At 49.0% G+C, this 19735-nt stretch overlaps 7 protein-coding genes across 7 annotated transcripts; 3 read left to right on the top strand and 4 right to left on the bottom strand.

Moving 5' to 3' along the window:
- Nucleotides 1-220: 220 nt before the first annotated feature.
- On the bottom strand, nucleotides 221-3857 carry NECHADRAFT_85464 (uncharacterized protein; the record flags this gene model as incomplete). The annotated part of the gene is made up of 7 exons (XM_003039694.1): nucleotides 221-408; nucleotides 461-1909; nucleotides 2031-2107; nucleotides 2180-2355; nucleotides 2409-2999; nucleotides 3032-3368; nucleotides 3418-3857. 7 exons carry the CDS (start codon nucleotides 3855-3857, stop codon nucleotides 221-223), a joined length of 3258 nt encoding a protein of 1085 aa, XP_003039740.1.
- A 1070-nt stretch (nucleotides 3858-4927) lies between these two features.
- Nucleotides 4928-5281, top strand: NECHADRAFT_106405 (uncharacterized protein; the record flags this gene model as incomplete). The annotated part of the gene is made up of 1 exon (XM_003039880.1): nucleotides 4928-5281. The coding sequence occupies one exon, from the start codon at nucleotides 4928-4930 to the stop codon at nucleotides 5279-5281; it is 354 nt and encodes a 117-aa protein (XP_003039926.1).
- Nucleotides 5282-8282: 3001 nt separating this feature from the next.
- On the bottom strand, nucleotides 8283-9972 carry NECHADRAFT_49826 (uncharacterized protein; the record flags this gene model as incomplete). The annotated part of the gene is made up of 2 exons (XM_003039693.1): nucleotides 8283-8710; nucleotides 8775-9972. The coding sequence occupies 2 exons, from the start codon at nucleotides 9970-9972 to the stop codon at nucleotides 8283-8285; spliced, it is 1626 nt and encodes a 541-aa protein (XP_003039739.1).
- Nucleotides 9973-10672: 700 nt separating this feature from the next.
- On the top strand, nucleotides 10673-12885 carry NECHADRAFT_49887 (uncharacterized protein; the record flags this gene model as incomplete). The annotated part of the gene is made up of 7 exons (XM_003039879.1): nucleotides 10673-10751; nucleotides 10808-10882; nucleotides 10936-11114; nucleotides 11164-11804; nucleotides 11857-12060; nucleotides 12113-12252; nucleotides 12305-12885. The coding sequence occupies 7 exons, from the start codon at nucleotides 10673-10675 to the stop codon at nucleotides 12883-12885; spliced, it is 1899 nt and encodes a 632-aa protein (XP_003039925.1).
- Nucleotides 12886-14455: 1570 nt separating this feature from the next.
- NECHADRAFT_72158 (uncharacterized protein) lies at nucleotides 14456-15560 on the bottom strand. Its single transcript, XM_003039692.1, has 3 exons — nucleotides 15192-15560; nucleotides 14852-15161; nucleotides 14456-14802 (listed from the first exon to the last, which is right to left on the bottom strand). The coding sequence occupies exons 1-3, from the start codon at nucleotides 15510-15512 to the stop codon at nucleotides 14627-14629; spliced, it is 807 nt and encodes a 268-aa protein (XP_003039738.1). The 5' UTR covers nucleotides 15513-15560; the 3' UTR covers nucleotides 14456-14626.
- A 1269-nt stretch (nucleotides 15561-16829) lies between these two features.
- NECHADRAFT_85459 (uncharacterized protein) lies at nucleotides 16830-17988 on the bottom strand (the record flags this gene model as incomplete). Its single annotated transcript, XM_003039691.1, has 4 exons — nucleotides 16830-17317; nucleotides 17380-17534; nucleotides 17589-17808; nucleotides 17880-17988. The coding sequence occupies 4 exons, from the start codon at nucleotides 17986-17988 to the stop codon at nucleotides 16830-16832; spliced, it is 972 nt and encodes a 323-aa protein (XP_003039737.1).
- Nucleotides 17989-18794: 806 nt separating this feature from the next.
- On the top strand, nucleotides 18795-19192 carry NECHADRAFT_85458 (uncharacterized protein; the record flags this gene model as incomplete). The annotated part of the gene is made up of 2 exons (XM_003039878.1): nucleotides 18795-19069; nucleotides 19099-19192. 2 exons carry the CDS (start codon nucleotides 18795-18797, stop codon nucleotides 19190-19192), a joined length of 369 nt encoding a protein of 122 aa, XP_003039924.1.
- Nucleotides 19193-19735: the final 543 nt, after the last annotated feature.

The following is a 19735-nucleotide window of genomic DNA, read 5'->3' as shown; positions in this document are numbered from 1 at the left end:
GAAAAAAAAAGGTGCAGAACATCCCTAAGTGTTGGCTAACCAGTGCTGCAAGTTTCAGAAATGGCTTCTTATTACTAGGGATCAACCCCGCGTAGTTGGTTTAACAAAATGAGATATAAACCCGACATGTACTTTATTTTTCAACTATCGAGAAAAGAGACACTGTGGTGTACCAAGGGCACGCCATTGGGCCCAAGGCGCTACCAGACAATTCACCGCGTCACCACTCCTCGTCATTTCCCAATTCGCTTTCGTCTTCAACCTCTGACTCAGAACACGTTTCATCACTCGAGTCATCTTCAACATCACTTTCAGTATGGCACCTTGACCAAGTGCCTACCGCGCAATCCTCCCCCCGAAGATTAAACCTAGGACCAAGAAGCCGCTGTGCTCTTTCAGGCAACTTGTCTGTACCGCAAGTTAGAAAGCCGTCAGTTTCGCACCACGTTTCAATACTTACATGTCTTCACGTCATTGACACTTTCTTCATCCACGTGAAAGAGTTGGGCCATCCGTTGTCTCCAGTAGCTGTTGAGAAAGCTTTTAAGAGTTTCAGGACTTGGCTCAGTCCCTTGCAGTTCCCCATCGAATTCTTCCATCAAAGAATCCAAAAGGCTCGCATTCCCTCGTGCCCACAAGCCAGCTCTGACCTTTTTGATCATGGCTTTCTTTCGACCAAGAATGACAAACCACTTGTGCCACCAAAGGGATTTGTAGGCCGGGCCGCCGTCACCGCCGGTGACGATTTCAAGCCTCTCCATATTTAGAACCCCAAAATGGCAACAAGTGTGTGTCATTTTAAGAGCTTCAAATGTGAGGAACCGTACAAAGTGACTCATATTGACTGATATCTCATCGCCGCATCGAGCAGAGCAAAGGATGTGCACGAGGTCCCCAGCCCAGAAGTCGGATTCTCCACCCCGATCACAGTCGGCGTAGGCCTTCAAAACTGACCCCATCGGCGAACATCCCTTGCCTCCGGGGATACACCAGCAAATGCAATCGTCTCGAGCCGAGGATTGCGAAAGGTCTGGAAAAATGGTCCAGGCCATCCTGCTATCGTCTTGGAAGCAAGACATTGCCGCAAGATAGTGCCATCCGGTGGAACTGACATTGAGTCCAAGATTGCACGGGTCTTCTGGAGGTTGGTCGAGAAACCCCTTCTCTCGCAGCCATCGCAAGCAATCCCCTGAAACAAAGATTGCAGAAAAACGCCAAATCATGATGGGAGTAAGGCCATGGTTGAAATCAGGGGAGTGATTCCGGAACCCAGCTTTAAAAAGGATCGGAAAGTGATCAAACGGTACCCAAGGAGAGTGGTAGACTGTGCTGTAATCGTGATCCACTTCCAGAGCTGGTGGGACAGAAATGCCCTTGTCTGTGAGGTTTTCGTAAACAAGCCTCGCTTCAGTTTCCGTACTATCAGAAGTGTAATCATCTTCGAAATCTTCAAGCTGCTCCTGGGCGCTTTGGAACAATTGTACTCTTCTCTGGAAGAGCCAGCGGGCTACGGCCTCGACGAATTCAGGTGATATCTCCTCCCATTCAGGATCGTCAAATTTGAATCGACTGCCTGCTCGCATCAATATATCCAGGGATTCGGCGCACTGGGCTTCTATTGCGAGGTTAAGGGCAGATAAGTCCACCAGACCTCCAGGTTCACAATCGATAAGGTTTCGAGCCTTAGTCGTTAGGAAGAATCGCAATCCCTCAGGCCATGCCGAACATAGGTGGAGGACATTGAATTCGTCAACCGTTTCTGTAGCCGCTTCCGGGTCGTTTCCGAGGCATCTTTTTACTTCGTTTAGGGATCTCGCCACTATCGCCCGTGTCATGGCAGACAACTGCATCTCTAGGAGTTTGTTCAGCGAGGAACCTACACCATGCCATCCTCGCAAAGGGTGGACACCTACCATCCATCACATCAGGTACATAGTTAAATCTGGCAAGATTATTATGCACGAGGCAAACCCGAATAACCGCGCCGGGATCAAAGCTATGTGTCGCCACCAAGTACGATACTAGTTCACGCCCCCGGGGTTGTGCTTCGAGGGCCCCAGCACTGACGGTGAGGTTTGAGTTAAAAAATGGGTTCGAATCAATGCAACTAGTGACAGGTTTGAGAAAATATTAGCTGGGAGTCATTTCATCGTCGTCGTGGCCAGAGACTGCAACTTACAAGCGGATATCATCAACCAGGACAACCGCATCCAATGTTTGCAAGGTTCGCAACACAGCAGCAAGTACTGAGTCATGAAGCCAGATTTTATTCGGTAGTTTTCTAATGTCATCGTAGTTCAATCCCATCTCAAACTTCCAATCGTAGTTGGAGTTCACAAAGGTCTCAATGAACATCTGTCCTGAGAATTAGATAATCAAACTTCGGTCAAGGAATTTACGTCACTGACCTCCGTGTGGCAACGATCGTCCTGGTCCCGGTCGCTTGGAGAAGCCCGTCCATCTCGATATAGGGACAGTATTTCGCTTCCAGTGTATTCGAGTAATTGAATGGTTCGATTGGTAGATCGCGAAGCGAGGATGCCACGCGCGGCGTCAAGCAGCACTTTGCGGACCGGGCTATGTTGCCTAGGCACAACATTTCTGTAACGTACCGAGCATCCTAGAGCACTAGTGCCGATCGTGTAATCCACGGATGCAACAGTCATTCGATGAGACAGCCAGGCGAGCTTGATGGGGAATTGAGCCTTAATTCTCCTCTCTGTCTGACTGTTGATCCCAAAGAACTTGCAGCTCTCGCGGTGTTGCCCTGGTATCTGTTGCTTGAATTCAAACTGAAGGCTACAAAAGGCAAAGGAGAACCCAGAAGAGCGATCTTTCCGTTTGCAATTGCACATAGGTGAAATGAGGCGGCTTGAGGAGTTGTTTTTTGACCTATACTGAGCTGGTGGCCTGACAGGCCCACAGGACAATGGGGAGCCTTGGTCTTGAATACGGGATAATTCCATTCTCTTGATGTAAGAGTCATTAGTTGGTAAATCCTAAAGAACGTACAGCGACAGCTTGGACTTACCATTTGAGAAATCACCGTTGATTGTGAGCTTAGCATTCTTGCTACGCCAGCCAACCCCTGGTGAACCGAAGTCACTCCGTTTCCTAACACAGTAAGTTCGCCAGTAATGTTGCTCTCGAGGTCCTTCACAGCAACCTCAACTTGAGACACGCGATGACTAACTTGCGTGAGCAAGTCATTGATGGTGAATTCCAGTGATAGGAGTCGACATCTGTTCTCCTGCATCTTGGTATTGAGATCTTGGACGCCGGCGTTTGTGTCTTTCGATAGGAGTCCCAGGTCCTGCATCGCCTCGTCGATGGTGTCGACCTTGTCCTTGTTCATGGTTTGAAACTCCCTTGAGAGATCAGATATAAATGGTCGACATGATTTTAAAATGAGCTTACAGAGATGTGGTATTGATGGCCAGATTCAAGTTGCCCAGAAGTCCCCGCAGAGACTCACGAAGAGCTTCCAGCTTGCCTGCCCGGAACGGGTACAACAGCATGCGAGCCTTCTCTCCCATCTTGTCTCCGTCGGTAGTAGACTGTCGGAGGCCCCTCAGCCGGATCAGGGATTGGTATAGCTCCAACAGCATCTCTTCGCTGTTCTTGAGGCATTGTCGGATCATTGTCGCTTCGGTACATTGTGCCTGATTGATCTTGGGGATGATGTCGTTGAGGGAGTAAAAGATGGATGCTAAGGTCTGGACCTCACCCAGACCACCTTCGATGTCTTGCTTTCTCCCTTGGACAGAATTGAAATACCAAACCAGGCCCTGGCAGACTTGTATCCCAAGGGACACTATCCCAACGGCACTGCCGGCAACGGACAGGGGGTCTGGCATGTTGGGTCAGGTGGTTGGGGCTGCTGCCCGAGGCAAATGATTCCCTTTGTTTGATGAGATAGAAATTGAGAAATGGGGAGGGAGAAGGGGACATGGAAAAGATAAGTCGGTGACCACTTTCCGGCCATGGTCTTCTGTCTCTAAAGGCACAAAGATCGCGCCATCAGGCTGCAACCAAGGTGGCTGTTGGGTCACTGGCACAATGCAGAGGCTTGAAAATGCACGCCCAAGTGATACTGCCTTATCACCACCAACAGGTGCATAACTCTCAACCAATCTTATGTCTTCGTGGAGGTTCAGCTTCTGCATGTCAAACGCCCCTTTGCTTGGCAAGGCATACACCGTACTTTGAGGCCGACAGTCCCCCCCCAGTCTGATTTCCCAAGCCCATCGGCTTAGGCGAGTTCCGCTAGTTGCTTGAATGAACCCGGTTCAGGACGGACAGGCTCCCATGAGGCTGATACAAGGCCTCCTCGGAGTAATTTGTTCCTTGGGCGTATTACCCATCCACACGTAAAAGGGATTGGCTGACTACGTATTTGATAGGAAACATACACACCGAGCCCATGTTTTAAGATTGCGCTATGGAAGTCGAGACTTGGCGTCTCGTGAGGACATATCAAAATACTAATAACATGTTCATTTACATACGTCAAGGCTCAAAACAGCTCTTTCAATAGAATATCGCAAAGTACCTCTTTATTCTTGACAGGGGCACAAGAATAGAGGAATGGGGTATGCTGAGGTTCGTAGAGTGCGTTATCGCCACGAGTGACTCAACGAATTGCATGAACCTGCCCATTTTGGCAGCCATCCTTTGAAACTCTAGGTAAGTTGAGGAATAACTTTGCGACCCAAGATAAACCGCAACCAAGATAAACCTTGCCGTCTTTTCCGTCCTCTGAATCGCTTCGAGTCTGACTAAGCCCTAGTAAGCGAGACATCAAGGGCCCGACTCATTGTCCTATAAGAAGTTGCTCCTCTCCAGGCCAGCATCATTTTATCTGATTTTCAAAATCTTGAGCGAAAAGACTTGAGATCAACTGCCAGTGGCACTGTTCCCCGCCAAAATGTCTCTACCCCTACTCAAAAAATATCTCCCCATCTCCCTCGCCCTGCTCCTCTACTTTGGCAGTGCCTCACGATTCACACACGGTGCAACCTCCACAGCCAGTTTCTACCAGTTTCAAAACGAGCGGAGGGCTGATGATGGCTCGACTGAAGCCCGTCTTATTCCCGCCTTCGACTTTATCCTCGCGACCGCCATCGTGACGCCCGGCATATCACGCAAGATTGCAACCTGCTTTGTTGCAGCCACTATTAGCGGGTTCGCGGCTAAACGAGCAATCGATGGACTCCCTTGTCAAGGGGACATATTTCAATCCGTCTGGGCTACGGCTACTGCTTTTGTGGGATTTATTTAACGTTGGAATGGTTATACGATCAGATGGGGAGTCAGACAGCATTATCGTTGGGAAAACTACAAGGTGATATCATCTTGAAGGGGGATTGTGTAGGAACGACTTGGAGTCGTCATTAATTGATTTTGCGCGCTGCGGTCCAACTATGAGAATTATAACTGGATATTTACCAATCGACAGTCGAAAATGGCGTCTCATTCTCTCCGTTGCCAACCACTAGTTACCTTTGTGAAAGCTAAGCAGTAATAAACGATCTTCTGGCTCCGTTAATCCATCAAGGACCGGCCTTCAACTATATTGAAGAACTCAGTGGCTTATAATGCCCTTTCTTACTGTAAGGATATACTTCCCTCAAAAAACATATCCAAGTTCCACCCCCATAACATAGGGTATGGATTTTCTCTCTCCACTGCCGCTGAACCATTCATCCATTCTGTGCCAGCTTGTTGAGTATTAAACGCGGCGAGAGGGCCGCCCCACTCAATTTGAGAATGTAGTGAGCCAGGATCAAACCGGAGCAGCTCAGTATTGCGACAATCATGAGTGAGCTGTCTTTCTTCCGATGTTTCCTGACCCTGACCTTGTTCCTTGTGATTCTGGCCTGCATGCACGTGTTGCTGTACACAAGGGGCATGTCTCGTTTTATAAAGTGACAAGGCTTCTTGAGCCATCTGAAACAGTTTCCGGCATCTCATCAGGAGATATGCAAGATATGTCTTGTTGTCTGACTTATCCATAGCATCAAAGAGCTTAAGAAGACAGAGAATAGCTTCTAGGTCCTCGTCTGCACTATCCGTTCCGGAGGTTCGTAACAGATTAAAGGACAAAACAATAATAGCAGACAGTATGGAAGGAAGTAAGCTCCTAGAGTGAGGTTAGTAACGAAGAAAGGGAGAAGTAAAGGAAGTAAGGCAAGTTTGATTCCTCTTTTCATAAACATACCAAGAAAGTTCTTTTCGGCCGTATGGTATCGTAGCACCGATAGCGGCAGTAGCCCTGGCCGCAGTAAGACAACGTCGAACAGATACCGTGACATTAGCAGTCAATTCTGAGGTTGTTGAGCGATCTAGAGCCATCCAATATTCAGGACTCTGAGAACGATTGACTGCGATCACTGAGTGGTGATAGGAAGCGTGTAATCGCTTTATCAAGCAGCCATTTTCGTTGCTGGATTTTGCACCCGGCTGGAACGGTAAAGGTAAACTGGAGGACCATTCGTCTAGCTGCCCATTGAGCTCTGCTGCACATTCTTGGCTCAAAGTCGAATTACCCTTTGTGGTGACCAAAGACAATTCCCGAGAAATGCGGGCTTGGATAAGTGCAAACTGGGCTTGGACTCTAAGAATATTGACCTTGGAGCCGTCGGTAGCTTGTAAAGTTCCGGAATCATCTTCCAGCTCGTCACTCGGTAGTTTAGGGTGAAAATCGTGCAGGTCGTGTGCCGGAGGTCTCCCTGTTTGAAGGCAGAGCTGGATGTCAAGGCTGACAGCGACCCAGAAAACTCGATTCCTCATTTCCTTCTCGATGGAGCTGAGGTTATGGTTGTAGTCATTTCGGTGAAGCCCAATGCTCTGAGCCATGCGCACGGCGCTCCCTATCAACATGAAAGCAGGCTGCGGATTGGGCGTGCCGATGAAGAACCAACCGATTGTCAGAAGCGCTTGAACTGACAAGAGGCATGAGCTTCGCATAAGAACGTCCAAGGTAGATCCCATTGCGTTAGCAGCATAGCCCCAGGCCAGGCCCTCTTCTTCCACTGGGCTACGGCCGGTTTCAACCCGGTGACGCTGAGCGATTGCCAGCACGGCGTTAAGAGCAACCCACCAAGCTGGACTTTCCTCTGAAGTGACGCAGTATTGCTGTCCGAGTAGAGTCATAAAGGTGGGTGGGTGTAGGCACGGCACAGCTTTGTGGTCGTGTTCAAAGAACTCGCTCACTAGAGTGAAGGCTTTTGACCAAGAAGGCAAGGGTTGTTTCGTACGTCTCTCAAAGGTGGCACGGACTAACGGGTGTGTCCACCTGGACCAAGATTCTTTAGAAGGAAATGCTTGTTTTGGTGCGCGCTGAGGAGTACACTGTCCGGGTGTAAGATCTGAGAATCCAGGCGGAACCCAGGCAGATGGTCCTAGAATAGGAACACACATGTTAGGGGTTCTCTTGTTTCAAACTTCATGATTCACACTTACCAAAGAAACGCATATCCTTACTGTCACCCACGACGATGCCTGTAGAGGCGCCCGATGGTGAACCATGGGCGCTCGCTGCACCCGGACTTTGGCTGGCAGGGTACTGAGAAGACCCTCGAGAGCGGGGAACATTGTCAGGTTCGACTATGACTTGGTCCGGTGTTCCGATAGGAAGTGTCTGCACATTTGTCGTGCAAACATTGCTCGGTCCGGCTTCTTCGGCGCGTGTTTGTCGTAACGAGCGCTGAACCGAGCCCCTGTTGGGTTTGGCAACATCGGCATAGCGACATGAGTTACCGAGGCGTTGGCAGCGAGTACAAATTGGACGTTGACCATCACATCGGAGTTTCTTACGCCGGCAAGCATCACAAGCCTGGTGTGGGCGCAATTCAGTAGTGTTCGGAGTTTCAGATGGTGGTTCCTGGCATGACGTACCTTGGCAAAGCGGCGCCGACGATCCACATGCACACCGGCCATTGAAACCATGAAACAGGCCTTCCGAGTAGGGGTTTCCGATGTGCAAATCTCTAGAAAGGACGAATTGACGTAATCTCAAGGTACTGAAGACTATCCGAGTCTTTACTCATCGATGATGAATGTGTCATGAACAAGCTACGTCCTCTCGGCCTTTGCGAAAGCCGATTCCCCTAGCCGGCCCCACAATTCATTACCGAAACTCCGGCTTCACTTCATTGCCTAGTCAGGCTATGATCTACGAACGAATAACTTACCTTACTGGCACCGAGTAGTTGGGAAGCGCAAGGAGTGGAAATTATCATTTTAGGTGACAACATCAGGAGAAACTCTCATTGTACTGACTACTGCAACCATTCAGGCTTAGACCTGCCCCGACGCCCGGTGGGAATCTCCCAAGCCAGCTCCGAAGACTCAAAAGTGAAGGCAGGCGCTAGGATCTTGAAGTCTTCCTCGATGCCGTATTCCTTGCCTGACATAGTCCAAAAATACTCCGGATGCGTAAAAATGTCTGGACGGACCTTTTCCAAAGACTTGTGCGTCTTGCCGACAAGGGTACTCATCTCGTCGTAATGACGTGGGTTGAATTGGGTGTCCCGGTTTCTGAGTTGCTGCTGCTGGTCGTCGCTATATGTTCCCAACCGGTAATACCAGATGTTATATTGAGTCAAGCTGATTTCAAGATCAAACGTCACGTTGTCTTTTGAGCGAGCCAGTAGAGCGTCGATGACCGCCACAGCACCGACTAAACCCGTCTGGTAGTCCGAGTTGGCTGAATTATTTAGTCAGTGTGAACGTTCTAAGGGAAGAGAGTAGTAAAGTGATGGTCAACATACGTAGAAGTGGTACGACAGGTTCATCCAGTCCAAGGAACTTGCCTTGGAGCCAAGACAAACCAACCAGGCAATCACTAATCTGTTGCCAGCCGGATCGGCCAGACAGCGGACCCTTGAAACCATAACAGTTTTCCCGCAAGTATATCAAGCTGGGATTCAATCTTCGCAACGAGCCCGAGTCAAAGCCAAGTCGTTGCAGTGCCCCGGGGCGATATCCATCGATGAGAACATCGCCGCCTCTCACCAGCTCAGAAAAGGCTTTCTTTCCCGCCTCTGTCTTCAAGTCAAGGTTCGTATCTCTTTTGCCGGTTTGAAGATCTGGCATGGTCGCAGGATACTCAGGAAGTTTGTCGCACGACACGCGAAGAACTTCAGCGCCAAGAGCAGCCAAAAGCTTGGATACAGCTGGTGCTGCAATGACGCGAGAGAAGTCAATGACTCGGATGCCGGCTAAAGGTTTGTATCCGTCGTGGCTTTTTGTCTGAGGCCAGGGTTTCATTGGCGCTGGTATGGGTGTCTTGTTCCACAGTGGTTCTTCAGCCATGACCTCCCCGTGTTCGCTGGAAAAGAACTCTTCGGGTGTCCGGCAGACGACGCCTGCTTGATCGAATTTGTTGTTGGCTGTCTCTTCGAGATCTCCTGACTCCCAATTGGCGACCTTTTTGGCATAAATGTCGATTGCCTCTTGTTGCGTAACCTCGGCATCGTCCACGCCAAGCATGTTCATAGTCGGGCCTGCGTTCATGGAACCGTGGAGATGATACCATCCATCATCTTTAGTCCGATAGATGTTGGTAGCATAGAATTTGATGGGTTTCATATTCTGATGCACGTCCATCTTAACGAGCTCCTTCATCATTTGCGGATGTTTCGTAAATGGCTTCCCACCGATGGTCGGTAGCAAAACTGACTCTAGGAATAGAGTAGCCACATCAGTGCTGACTTGAACGCCTTGATACGGAATTCCATATCGTTCGGCTGCCACGACATTTGCGGCAGTGGCCACAAGAGCAGTGAGCGAAGCACATGACTCGGTGATTTTAAGAGGCGTCAAGACGAAAGGCTGGTCATCACCGCCGACGAACTCGACTTTTTTGGCTGCTTCGGCGAAGGAGGTAGGAAGGCCAAGTTTGGGATCAGAGAGGAGGACTTCTTTTAGAATCCTAGACGATTCTGAAAAGATCGAGTAACGCGACATTGTTGAGCAAAGAGCAGTGAAAGACAGTTGTTCAGTACAAATCTGGTGGACAAGAGTTTTCTGAATGCGATCTTGAGAGACGAAGTAGAAGAAACAATAAAGCCATTTAACAAAGAATTAAATAATTTCCTTCTACCCCATTTTTCCCTTTCTCCTGGAAACTCCATTATTCGGCCTTGGGCGAGAGATTCGGTCTCACTCGGGTAGTGAGTCGGAGTTTCAGAACTCCGTAAACCAACGGGCCGAGCGGCACGCATTCGCAAAAAAATGAGACACTGAGTCAGCGCTCTTTATTTTCTAAGGCCAAAAAAGGCCCTAAGTATAATAAATAAAAATGATCAAAGACTCATAATATTATTCCTTATTTTTATATTTTACTTAGCTTATAATTAGGTCATTATTTAAGTACTCTTCACTAAGTCTTGACGTCCTGGTGTCTCAAGTTTTTGTACGTCCGGGTGGCGGTCCGGGTCCTCCGCCCGGAGTTGACGATCGTTGTGGGTCTTTCTTTCGGAGTTTTGACCTTGGCCACCTCACTGAGAGTCCGATCACAAGACTCCCCGCATCGGGAAGATAATATCCGTTCAGTCCATGATGTAAATAAAGAGAGACGGGTGCCTTGATGAGAGAGCTTGATCACCAAACTTCCTCTCATCCAAGATAACACCACTTTTCTAATCGTGTACTGTCTTCCTGTATCATGAGTGCCACAAACAACTGGCGAGCCGGGGAATTTGGTGTCAGGCCAGTCCGTATAGCGAACTGCTCTGGCTATCACGGTATGTTGGTTGAGAGACGTGATATACATGGATGAAAATAATCGTGGAATTCGTAGGTGATCCGGCTCAAGAAATGTACAAGCAGGCTACACTGGGCGACGTCGATTTCATTACTGGCGATTATCTGGCCGGTATGTCTTTTACTATCCCATTTTCAACCTTGAGATTGGCTGATCGTACAAAGAGGTCAACATGGCAAATAATGCCGAAGCTTTTAGAGAGGGACGGCACCCCGGCTACGAAGAAACCGCTTGGGATGGAATACAGCAGACAATCGACGTGATTTCGCAGAAACGGATCAAAATTGTCATCAATGGGGGTGCCCTAAATCCCGGCGGTCTAGCTACGAGAGTGGCCAAACTGGTAAATGATTTGCACCAAATCTTGAAATACTTGGCTAAGAGAATCCTAGGTACAAGACAGAGGCTATGACCTTAAGGTCGCATACATCTCTGGCGACAACGTATTGGCTGAGGTCGGCAACCACATGCCTCAACAGGTAGAGCAAGCTCTGCCACATCTCGACTCTGAGAACCACCACGTTACCATTTCTCCAGAGTCATATCTCTTTACAAGAGAAGGGCAAAAACCCCGCGAGATTGTCTCGGCCAATGCCTACCTCGGTGCGCATTCCATCTATGAGGCTCTACAGAAAGGGGCAGATATCGTCATTTGCGGCCGAGCCTCAGATGCAAGCCCCGTGATAGCCTGTGCATGGTATTGGTGGTCATGGAAGAACACGAGTTACAACGAGCTAGCGGGTGCTTTGATCGCCGGCCACTTGATAGAGTGTTCTGCCTACGTCACAGGCGGTAACTTTTCCGGTTTCGATGCTTTTGATATTGAGCGTTTTGTTGACCCTGGCTTTCCAATCGCTGAGATGGACCAGGATGGAACATGCGTTATTACCAAGCATCCCGGGACGGGAGGTATGGTTACTATTGATACCTGCAGTTGTCAGCTTCTTTACGAGCTGCAAGGCAACGTTTATCTCAACAGTGATGTCAAGGCATACCTGGATGATGTTTCCATGGAACAAGCTGGGGTTGATAGGTGAGTCCTTGCATGTTTCTATTATGAAGAGAGGCTGACCATTTGCTATTAGAGTCCGTGTTTCTGGAGTTCGTGGAGCTCCTCCTCCAAACACGACAAAGCTCGCTGTTTTCTATAAGGGCGGTTACGAAATGCAGGCACTCTTCAATGCTACAGGTTACGGTGTGGCTAAGAAGTTGGAGCTTTTTCAGAAGCAGGTTCGGTTCTTCATTGGAGAAGAGGCCTTGCAGCAATTCGACGTCCTTGAGTTTCAGCAGTAAGTCAATTTTCCCCGATCTAACGTTCTTTCTTGCTAACTGAGGCTGAAGGATTGGAGTTGCTGCCACTGATCCAGCTGATCAAAACAGTAGCACTGTCTATTTCCGCGTTTTTGCACAAGCCCCTGAAGCATCTCTTCTCAATGCCATCAATGTTGCTGTGCGCAATGTCTCACTGAAACATTTCTCAGGTTAGTGTTTAGTTGCTAGGGGTAAAACTCGCTTAACTAATCCGAGTCGCAGGGTTTCATAGCTCTCTCGATATGCGAACAGCGATCCCCCGTCCCTATCTCGCATATTATCCCGCCCTGTGGAACCAGTCTGACATTAAGGAATGTGTTCATTTCGTTGACCACGAGAGAGAAGCTGAGTCGTTTGCGACCTGCCCGCCAACAGCGTTTGAGGATCTGGGTCAGCGTCAATCATATGACGCAGAGCCATATATCCAAGCCAATTCTGAGCTTTGCAATGTTCGTCTTGGCGACATTGCACTCGGGCGGTCTGGTGACAAGGGCGCAAATCTCAACTTTGGCCTCTTTGTCCACACCCCAGCCCAGTGGGACTGGCTACGATCATACTTATCGCGAGCCAAGGTCCAGGAGCTTCTCGGCACTGACTGGAAGGAAAACTACTCTATCGAGCGTGTAGAGTTTCCAAAGATTTTTGCTGTGCACTTTGTCGTGTATGGGATCCTTGGTCGTGGCGTCAGCAGTTCCAAACGTTTGGATGGATTTGGCAAAGGCTTTATTGACTATTTCCGGGATAAAGTCGTCCAGGCGCCGGCATCCATTATAGATAGTGCACCCATTGAAAGGAAGCTATGAGTCTTATTTACCGATCTTCGATCAAGGGCCGGGCTGTAACTATAACAAAGAACAGATCTTCAACACATCATAACATCATGACCCGATGTTAACAGAGTGGCCTGAGTCTTGTTTACCAAGATTTGTTTCTTTTCTCTTTTAATTAAAAACGCTTTATGCATTCACCCGGAGGCTGTGTGGGGGACCAGAGCTATTATGGCCTCCTCGACTTGTCTCTCGTCCAATCTTGCCTGCTATCTCATTTCCTGGCTTTGCATAGACTTGATTATACTGAACCCCTACTCAGCAGGGAACAATGCTGCGGGCAGCCCGTAGGCGGTATTAAAATGCCGATAGGATCATCAGAAGGGCAGGGAGCAAGATAGGTGATGAGAAAGAAAATTTATCTCTGTAACTATATACGTTGAAATTTCTCTACTTGGGTCCAAAATGCAAATCATAGACTTGGTAACGAGAAGATCCAGAACCCCACCCCACCCCACCAAAAAGGGGCCAAAATGCATGCGACGGAGACATTGTACTCCCACTCTCATGAACGAAGCTTCATGGCCAAGTTTGCGAGGCTTCAGAGCCATTCAGTCTCTACTGTCACCAAAACTATCAGCAACATCCTCGCAGAACGATGTCTTTTCTTCACTCACTGTGTGTCTTTTAGAGATAGCATCGACCAGCGCTGCAGTATCTCGCGGTGTTCTTGCAACACTCGTACTTGCAGCACTTCTTGGTACGGCAACAGAATCCACCGATGGAGCAGTATCGGGGGTAGTTGACAGGGCAGGTGACAGCGGCGAGCTGCAGGGCATCGCCATGGCCGCCAAGGTCATAACGATCCTCTCCAGCGGAGGCAGAAGACAGCTCAGGGAGGACCTCGGCGGACTGCTTAGCGGGGCCGGCGGCGGCGAGAGGGATGAGGAGAAGAAGAGCGGCGGTGAACTTCATGTTGAAGACTTGAAATGGTTGGTTTGTCAAGAAAGAGTTAAGTGAGGAGTTGAATAACTTGTTAATGGCTTGATAGTTTCTCTCAATCACGCAATCTTGGACAATAGCAAACTATTGAGGTCTTTATACCACAATCCTCCATACTAGCGGGCCAATATTGTGCCGTTGACGTTGCAGATGACTTGTACAAGCTTCTCACGACCTTGTCCAAATTAGACCGCCAGCTGAGTTGTCCGCGTTGATCCCTGCCCCGTCTGGTCGCACCATCAAATCCCCAACCCAAGAAGAGCAAGGTGCAAGGCATCGCCCTTTAGCAAAAGGGGCACAAGGCTGACTCGGAGCATTGAGATCGACTCCACAGTTAGATGAAAGTTGATGGACAACGATGATCTACGGGGTCACGGACCGTCGGTGATCACACCCCGCAGAGGGTTTGTGGTTCTATTGGAGTTGTTTTGGTCTCTATTCACAGGGGTCTTGTTAAGCTTCGGGAACTATTAGCCCGTCTTACAGGGCTATGACTAGATCGAGGCAGGTCTAATACCGAATGGAAACGAATGCATTGTTGACAACTGCCGAGCAGTAATTTCCCGCTGCAGCCACGAATAAGTCGGGCGTTTCGTGAAACGGTCTAATAACACCGCGGGGATGGAATGCCATTCTTACGGCTAATATCACTCTCCTGCTGATACTATAAAAAGATTGTCTGTCTTCAAGCCAGTGGCACCCATGTCATCTAATGTTCGGTAAGCAACGGACCTAAACTGCTTCCATGCCTGATGCCTTAGCCTCTGTTGAACATCTACGACGCCTTGGTCAATGTTCCAGCAATGTGAGGAATCACCTCCAGCCAACTCTCACCCGAGAGAGGAGCCACGTTAAATCTATCCCAATCGCCAACCTTGAGGATTGACCTAAGAGTTGGCCGACACAGCTTACAAGACCCAACAAGGTACTCCCAAGGGATGTTGGTGAGCCCTGTCACAAGTTAGTCCGTGTTCAATATCGTAATTTCATGACTACTCACTCTGAATCAATGGGATTACAGTGCCCTGCTCTGACTTGACATGCTCGTAGACATACCACCGGCCGCCTGGCTTGAGGTAGTTGTACAGAAGACGAATGTTCTTCTCTGGCTCCGGGATGCTGCAGAGACATTGAACCGTAATGATGCAGTCGACGCTTCCTGGGCCGATGGAAGTCTCATCCTTCAAGTCTTGGATGCCAAAAGGGAGGACTTCATAAGTTCCAACAAGCCCCGTCTCATCGACGCGTCGCGTCAGAGCCGCAGCAGAGATGGGATTCGGCTCGACGCCATAGATCTTGCTAGAGGATTTCTCAGAAGTCGGCTTGGTCTTCTTGATGACATCGGCAAGAACCTGCGTCCACATTCCACTGCCGGCTCCAATCTCCAAGATGACACCATCGATCGGCGGGCCTTGAGCCTCCTCGTGAATCTTGCCATCCTTGACACGACCCTCAAGAAGCGGGACTACCCAACCCTCAGCTCCAGCTTTGGACTTGGGACCCATGTACACCCAAAAGTTGCCGAACCATGCGTCATGAAAGGCCTCCCAAGAGAACAAGGTACGCAAGTCACCAGAGACGGCGAGCTTGGTAACGGTGACGAAGAGGTAGAAGGTCGAGATGGACATGATGCCCCACGGCCTCAATATCGAGCCAATCATATTCTCGGTAGACCAATTGGTTTCTCGGCTTTGTTGAAAAGTTGTTTTTGAAGAGGTAAAGTGCGAAATCGGCATATGTTGGCTCGTCTTGGGTTTTATAGCTCCTCTGCCGAGAACCGAAGAATGTGCTCAACCCCGCACAAACAAGAGTCATGCCAGATACGATATCGCCAACTCATCATGCTGTGACTCAGAAAGTCGGGCGAATTCCGTTACTTATTTTAGTTTGGCGATTTGGTGATGAAGGATATTTCCAAACTTCAAGTTATCAGGCCGAGTATAGTTCCAATACAACGCAGGCCGAGCCTCTTCATGATCAATCGCCGACATCCGTCTGGCGACTCCAGCCTGAAACATATCGACCCATATCTTTCAAATCGTTGCCGCTATCTAGATGCATTTGTCAGCGCCGGGGCATGCATTGACGAGTCACAGGCGTTGTTGCGGATAGGCATGCATAGATGGCCTTGGACCTTCATCAGGCCAGTGCCTCGGGGTCAAGTGTACAACAAATTCATCATTCGATAGGTGGATTCTAGTTCTTCGTCGATGGATAATATTTCCACCCACCTAATAGATCAAATAAACATGTCTTCCCCAAATGAAACCCCGGCAATGACAGCATAGCTAATCTTCAAGAGCGCTCAGGACACGACACTTGTACTATGTGAGCAGTAACGTTCGGGCTTTTCGATCCGGACGTAGATATGCGTAAACACTGCAACTATCCGATTTTGGACTCGTCGGGACGAGTTCCACGTTGTAGTCGCGCTCCTTCAAGTAGCTGGCGAGGAACTTGCCAATCCCCTGCTACTCCTCGCTGGTTGACGGGATAGCCGTTAGCTACTTTAACGGCCGGACAACAGGGGCTTGATCCATGATCGCAATGATAAGGTGAGACTTTCCAATGGTGACTAGGTTAAAAAGTTTCAAAATTAAAGGACGAGCGTTATTCGATGCGAATGTATATGTTCATTCGCAACAACTCCCGGTCTCGGTGCACCATGCCCCTATAATTCGGAAGTTGAGCCGTGGACCTCTCTAACCCGGCCAATGCAGCAGTCAGTTAGGTCATTGGTCGCTTCTTTACTTGCTGATTGATTCCCTGGCAACGAATTCGTAAATTAAGACGAATAATATGTTATAGTACCTAAAGCTGTGCACATAGCGCTCACAGCTACCTAGTCATCCATGAGTTTCTCATAACCTCATCACGTACATACAGCACCTACAATATCCTACAACTTATACACTTGGGGGTCTGCAACTTGTTGAGTCCAACTCATGCACCACAGTGCTATCCTCGCTCTTAATCACTCACGCCGGGAGCTCAGTCGCAGAACCCCGAGTTCTAGCCTCCGATTGCGCCTCCGCATTAGTATACGGCAGAGCATCAGTTGGTCTTTGGACCTCTGAACTAGCCGGAAGCTCCGCCTTTGGCTCGATCGACGTCTCAGTCCCCCCTTTCGTGGCATCTGGACGCCTCCATACAAGAGCCGGTCTTGGAAAAGATTTCAGTCTATCCGCCAGGCTCTTAGATCGCGTCTCGTGGTCTCCTTGACGGCCCTTCTTCCTCCCCATTCTGAAGGCTATGATAATAGCACAAACAACCAAAACCACCCCCGCCACAGACCCGACAGCTATGCCAGCTATAACGCCAGCACTGAGCTCATCCCCGCTATCTTGGTCGTCTGTCCCTTCTGTCTCGGTCGTGGTGGGGGGCGATGCCGTCGACGGGCGGGATTTCTCTGTTGGTTTCGAGGAAGTATCGTCGGTTTCTGTTTCGGTGGCAATCGTCGTCTCATCTATCCAAGAAGGGGGTCTCAGTAGAAAGCTTTCAAGGTGGAATTTCGGGGCATTGACGAACACGTTGTCGGGTTCTCAAGAAACAGTGTTGCGAAAGAATCACGACTCCCCATGCCGATCATATTCTTGCAGCTGATCAGATAATGGGGCGATTCCCCCTCCCCTCCGTTGTACGACTCATACAGGGTGACAGTTGTACAGGCGTTATCAGTTTCACTGTAACTATGGATTAGTTTATTCACGAGGTGGGCTAAGAGGTTGTCAATATACCATCTCTCAAACGATGAAGGCTTATCATAGCTGAGCCTGCTGATGTCATCCGGGAAACTGGTCGCGTATAGGAACACGATGACCCCCTCGGTGTCAAAAGAGTCAAGACTAGCGCAAGATTTTCCAACAACCCAACCATTGGATGCCGGTGCTAACGGTTCGCAGTTCGCCCACGAGTGTTGTGGTGACCAGTTAAAAGTTCCAGAGTTTGGGCAGGTGACTGTTTTAACTAGCAGTCGATGGTTGGTCAGCTCGCTGGCTGGGCAAAGGCTCCAGAATGAGACGAATTACTTGTGCCGCTCTCGACGAAGTAGCCAATGACCAAGTCTGGTTCAGCTACGGAAAACCACAGCTGGAACGCAAGAACAAGGTAAATGCGAATACTGAGAGCAGAATCCATCGCGAGGACTGACAGGGACGCGCTCGGGCGAGTGGACCTAATGACTGAGGAAGAACAGCAGAGAGGGACGGGGCGAGCCAGTCTTTAAACGGTGCGGATGAACTGTGGCGTTGATCCTGCAGATTAGGATGCTCAGCTTGACCCTTGTTGGTTGTCGTTTATTGGTGATGCTCATCTTGGCAGCAGAAGGAGGAGGGCAGCCTGCTTTTGAGACTGCGGCTAGCCCATTCGGTTGATAATACTATGTATAGTATGAGAGGCAGGCTGTGAGCCAGGGCGTTTTATTTGTCTCTTATCTGGCATCCTTGCTACGACTTGATGAAGAGCATATGAACATGTGCCTGCTTTGTCCCGGCTCGAGCTGTCTGAGTAAACGTGTTGCTGTCCTAAAGAACATATAGGACCTAACTACAACTCCATTTCGACTACCAAACAGAAGCAAGTACTTCCACGCAACAAAGACACCTGACAACTAATGTTCAACCCAGAAAATGTGACAAACCACAAAGGCTCAAGAAAAGAGGTCAACAGCAAAAAGTCAAAAAGAAGATTTTGATGAGACTGGGACTCGAACCCAGGAGGATTGCTCCATCAGGAATCTGAGGTTGTTAAGGTGACCTTAACCTGACGCCATAACCAACTCGGCCATCTCACCAATGTCATTGGATGGAAAACAGGCGCCGAAATCACGGCTCTTGAGCTAAGCCTTGCTGCAGCACGGAACTCTAACGAGCGCCAAAGTCAAAGTAACTGAGGAGTTGCCGCCATGGCACCTAATTGAAGAGGCAATCATCTCTTGTATCCAGATGAAAAGCTCTAGTATCTTCGGCTTTGTCGTCCTGGCCACCAAGCCCATGGTCAACCCCACTCAGAAGCAGCAGGACAGTCGCATTGACAGTCATTTTTACGTCAGTTCTGGCAATGATTCGAATCATTTTAGTGGACGATTGACTTTCAACTCAATCTATCTATCGTTCCTTAGCTCCCGATCAGCCGCCTCTCGATCCATCTCCTCTCAAAAAGCCTCCTCCCCAGCCACCAACAACAAGGACACATGTCGTCTCACAAACGAATCCATAACGTAAGTATCTTTGATTGAGTCACAAACAGAGTTCATGTGCCTCCTGCTGGTGCATGCCACCCAGATAACGAGTTTCCCAAAAGGGAGATCCAGGGGGTCAAGAATTCAGAAAACCTCGCGTAACAGTCAAGAGTGAATAATACTACTTTATGGTAATGTCTACTCAGCCTTACAAGCACGTGTTAATGACTCTCATGTCAGTTAAATGTACACCGTCTCTTCATCAGATGTGTCAGCTACGTGGTTCTCATCCAATATCACCCAGGTCCAAGACCCCATCTACATTCTTGTCGATCAAATCTCAGAGTCGATAAATCTCTGGACCTAGAAGTATCTGTCAGGTGTATGACTTCATCACTCTGCTTGACAAAACTCACCGTCTCGGTGACTACGTTGAAAGATTAACTTCAGCCACCTAGCTGCAACATGTGAGCTTCTCTCACGATGTAGATAACACCGGTCACGTCCTTTTGTTCAATCGCATCCGAACTTTTCTCCCTCGACCGAATTATTTACATGTCTTGACGGAAGCCTGCGACAGGATAAACTTTTCAGTCCCTCGCCCAAATCTACTTAAACCACACAGCTCGCTACCTGATTCCTCTCCTTGATCAATCACCCATTCTTTCCGCTGTGATTATCATTCTGACAGATTCACGAATTAAC

Source organism: Fusarium vanettenii, assembly GCF_000151355.1.
Source record: "Fusarium vanettenii 77-13-4 chromosome 10 genomic scaffold NECHAsca_82_chr10_2_0, whole genome shotgun sequence".
Taxonomy (NCBI): Eukaryota; Fungi; Ascomycota; class Sordariomycetes; order Hypocreales; family Nectriaceae; genus Fusarium; species Fusarium vanettenii.
This window is presented reverse-complemented; position numbering and strand designations above follow the sequence as displayed.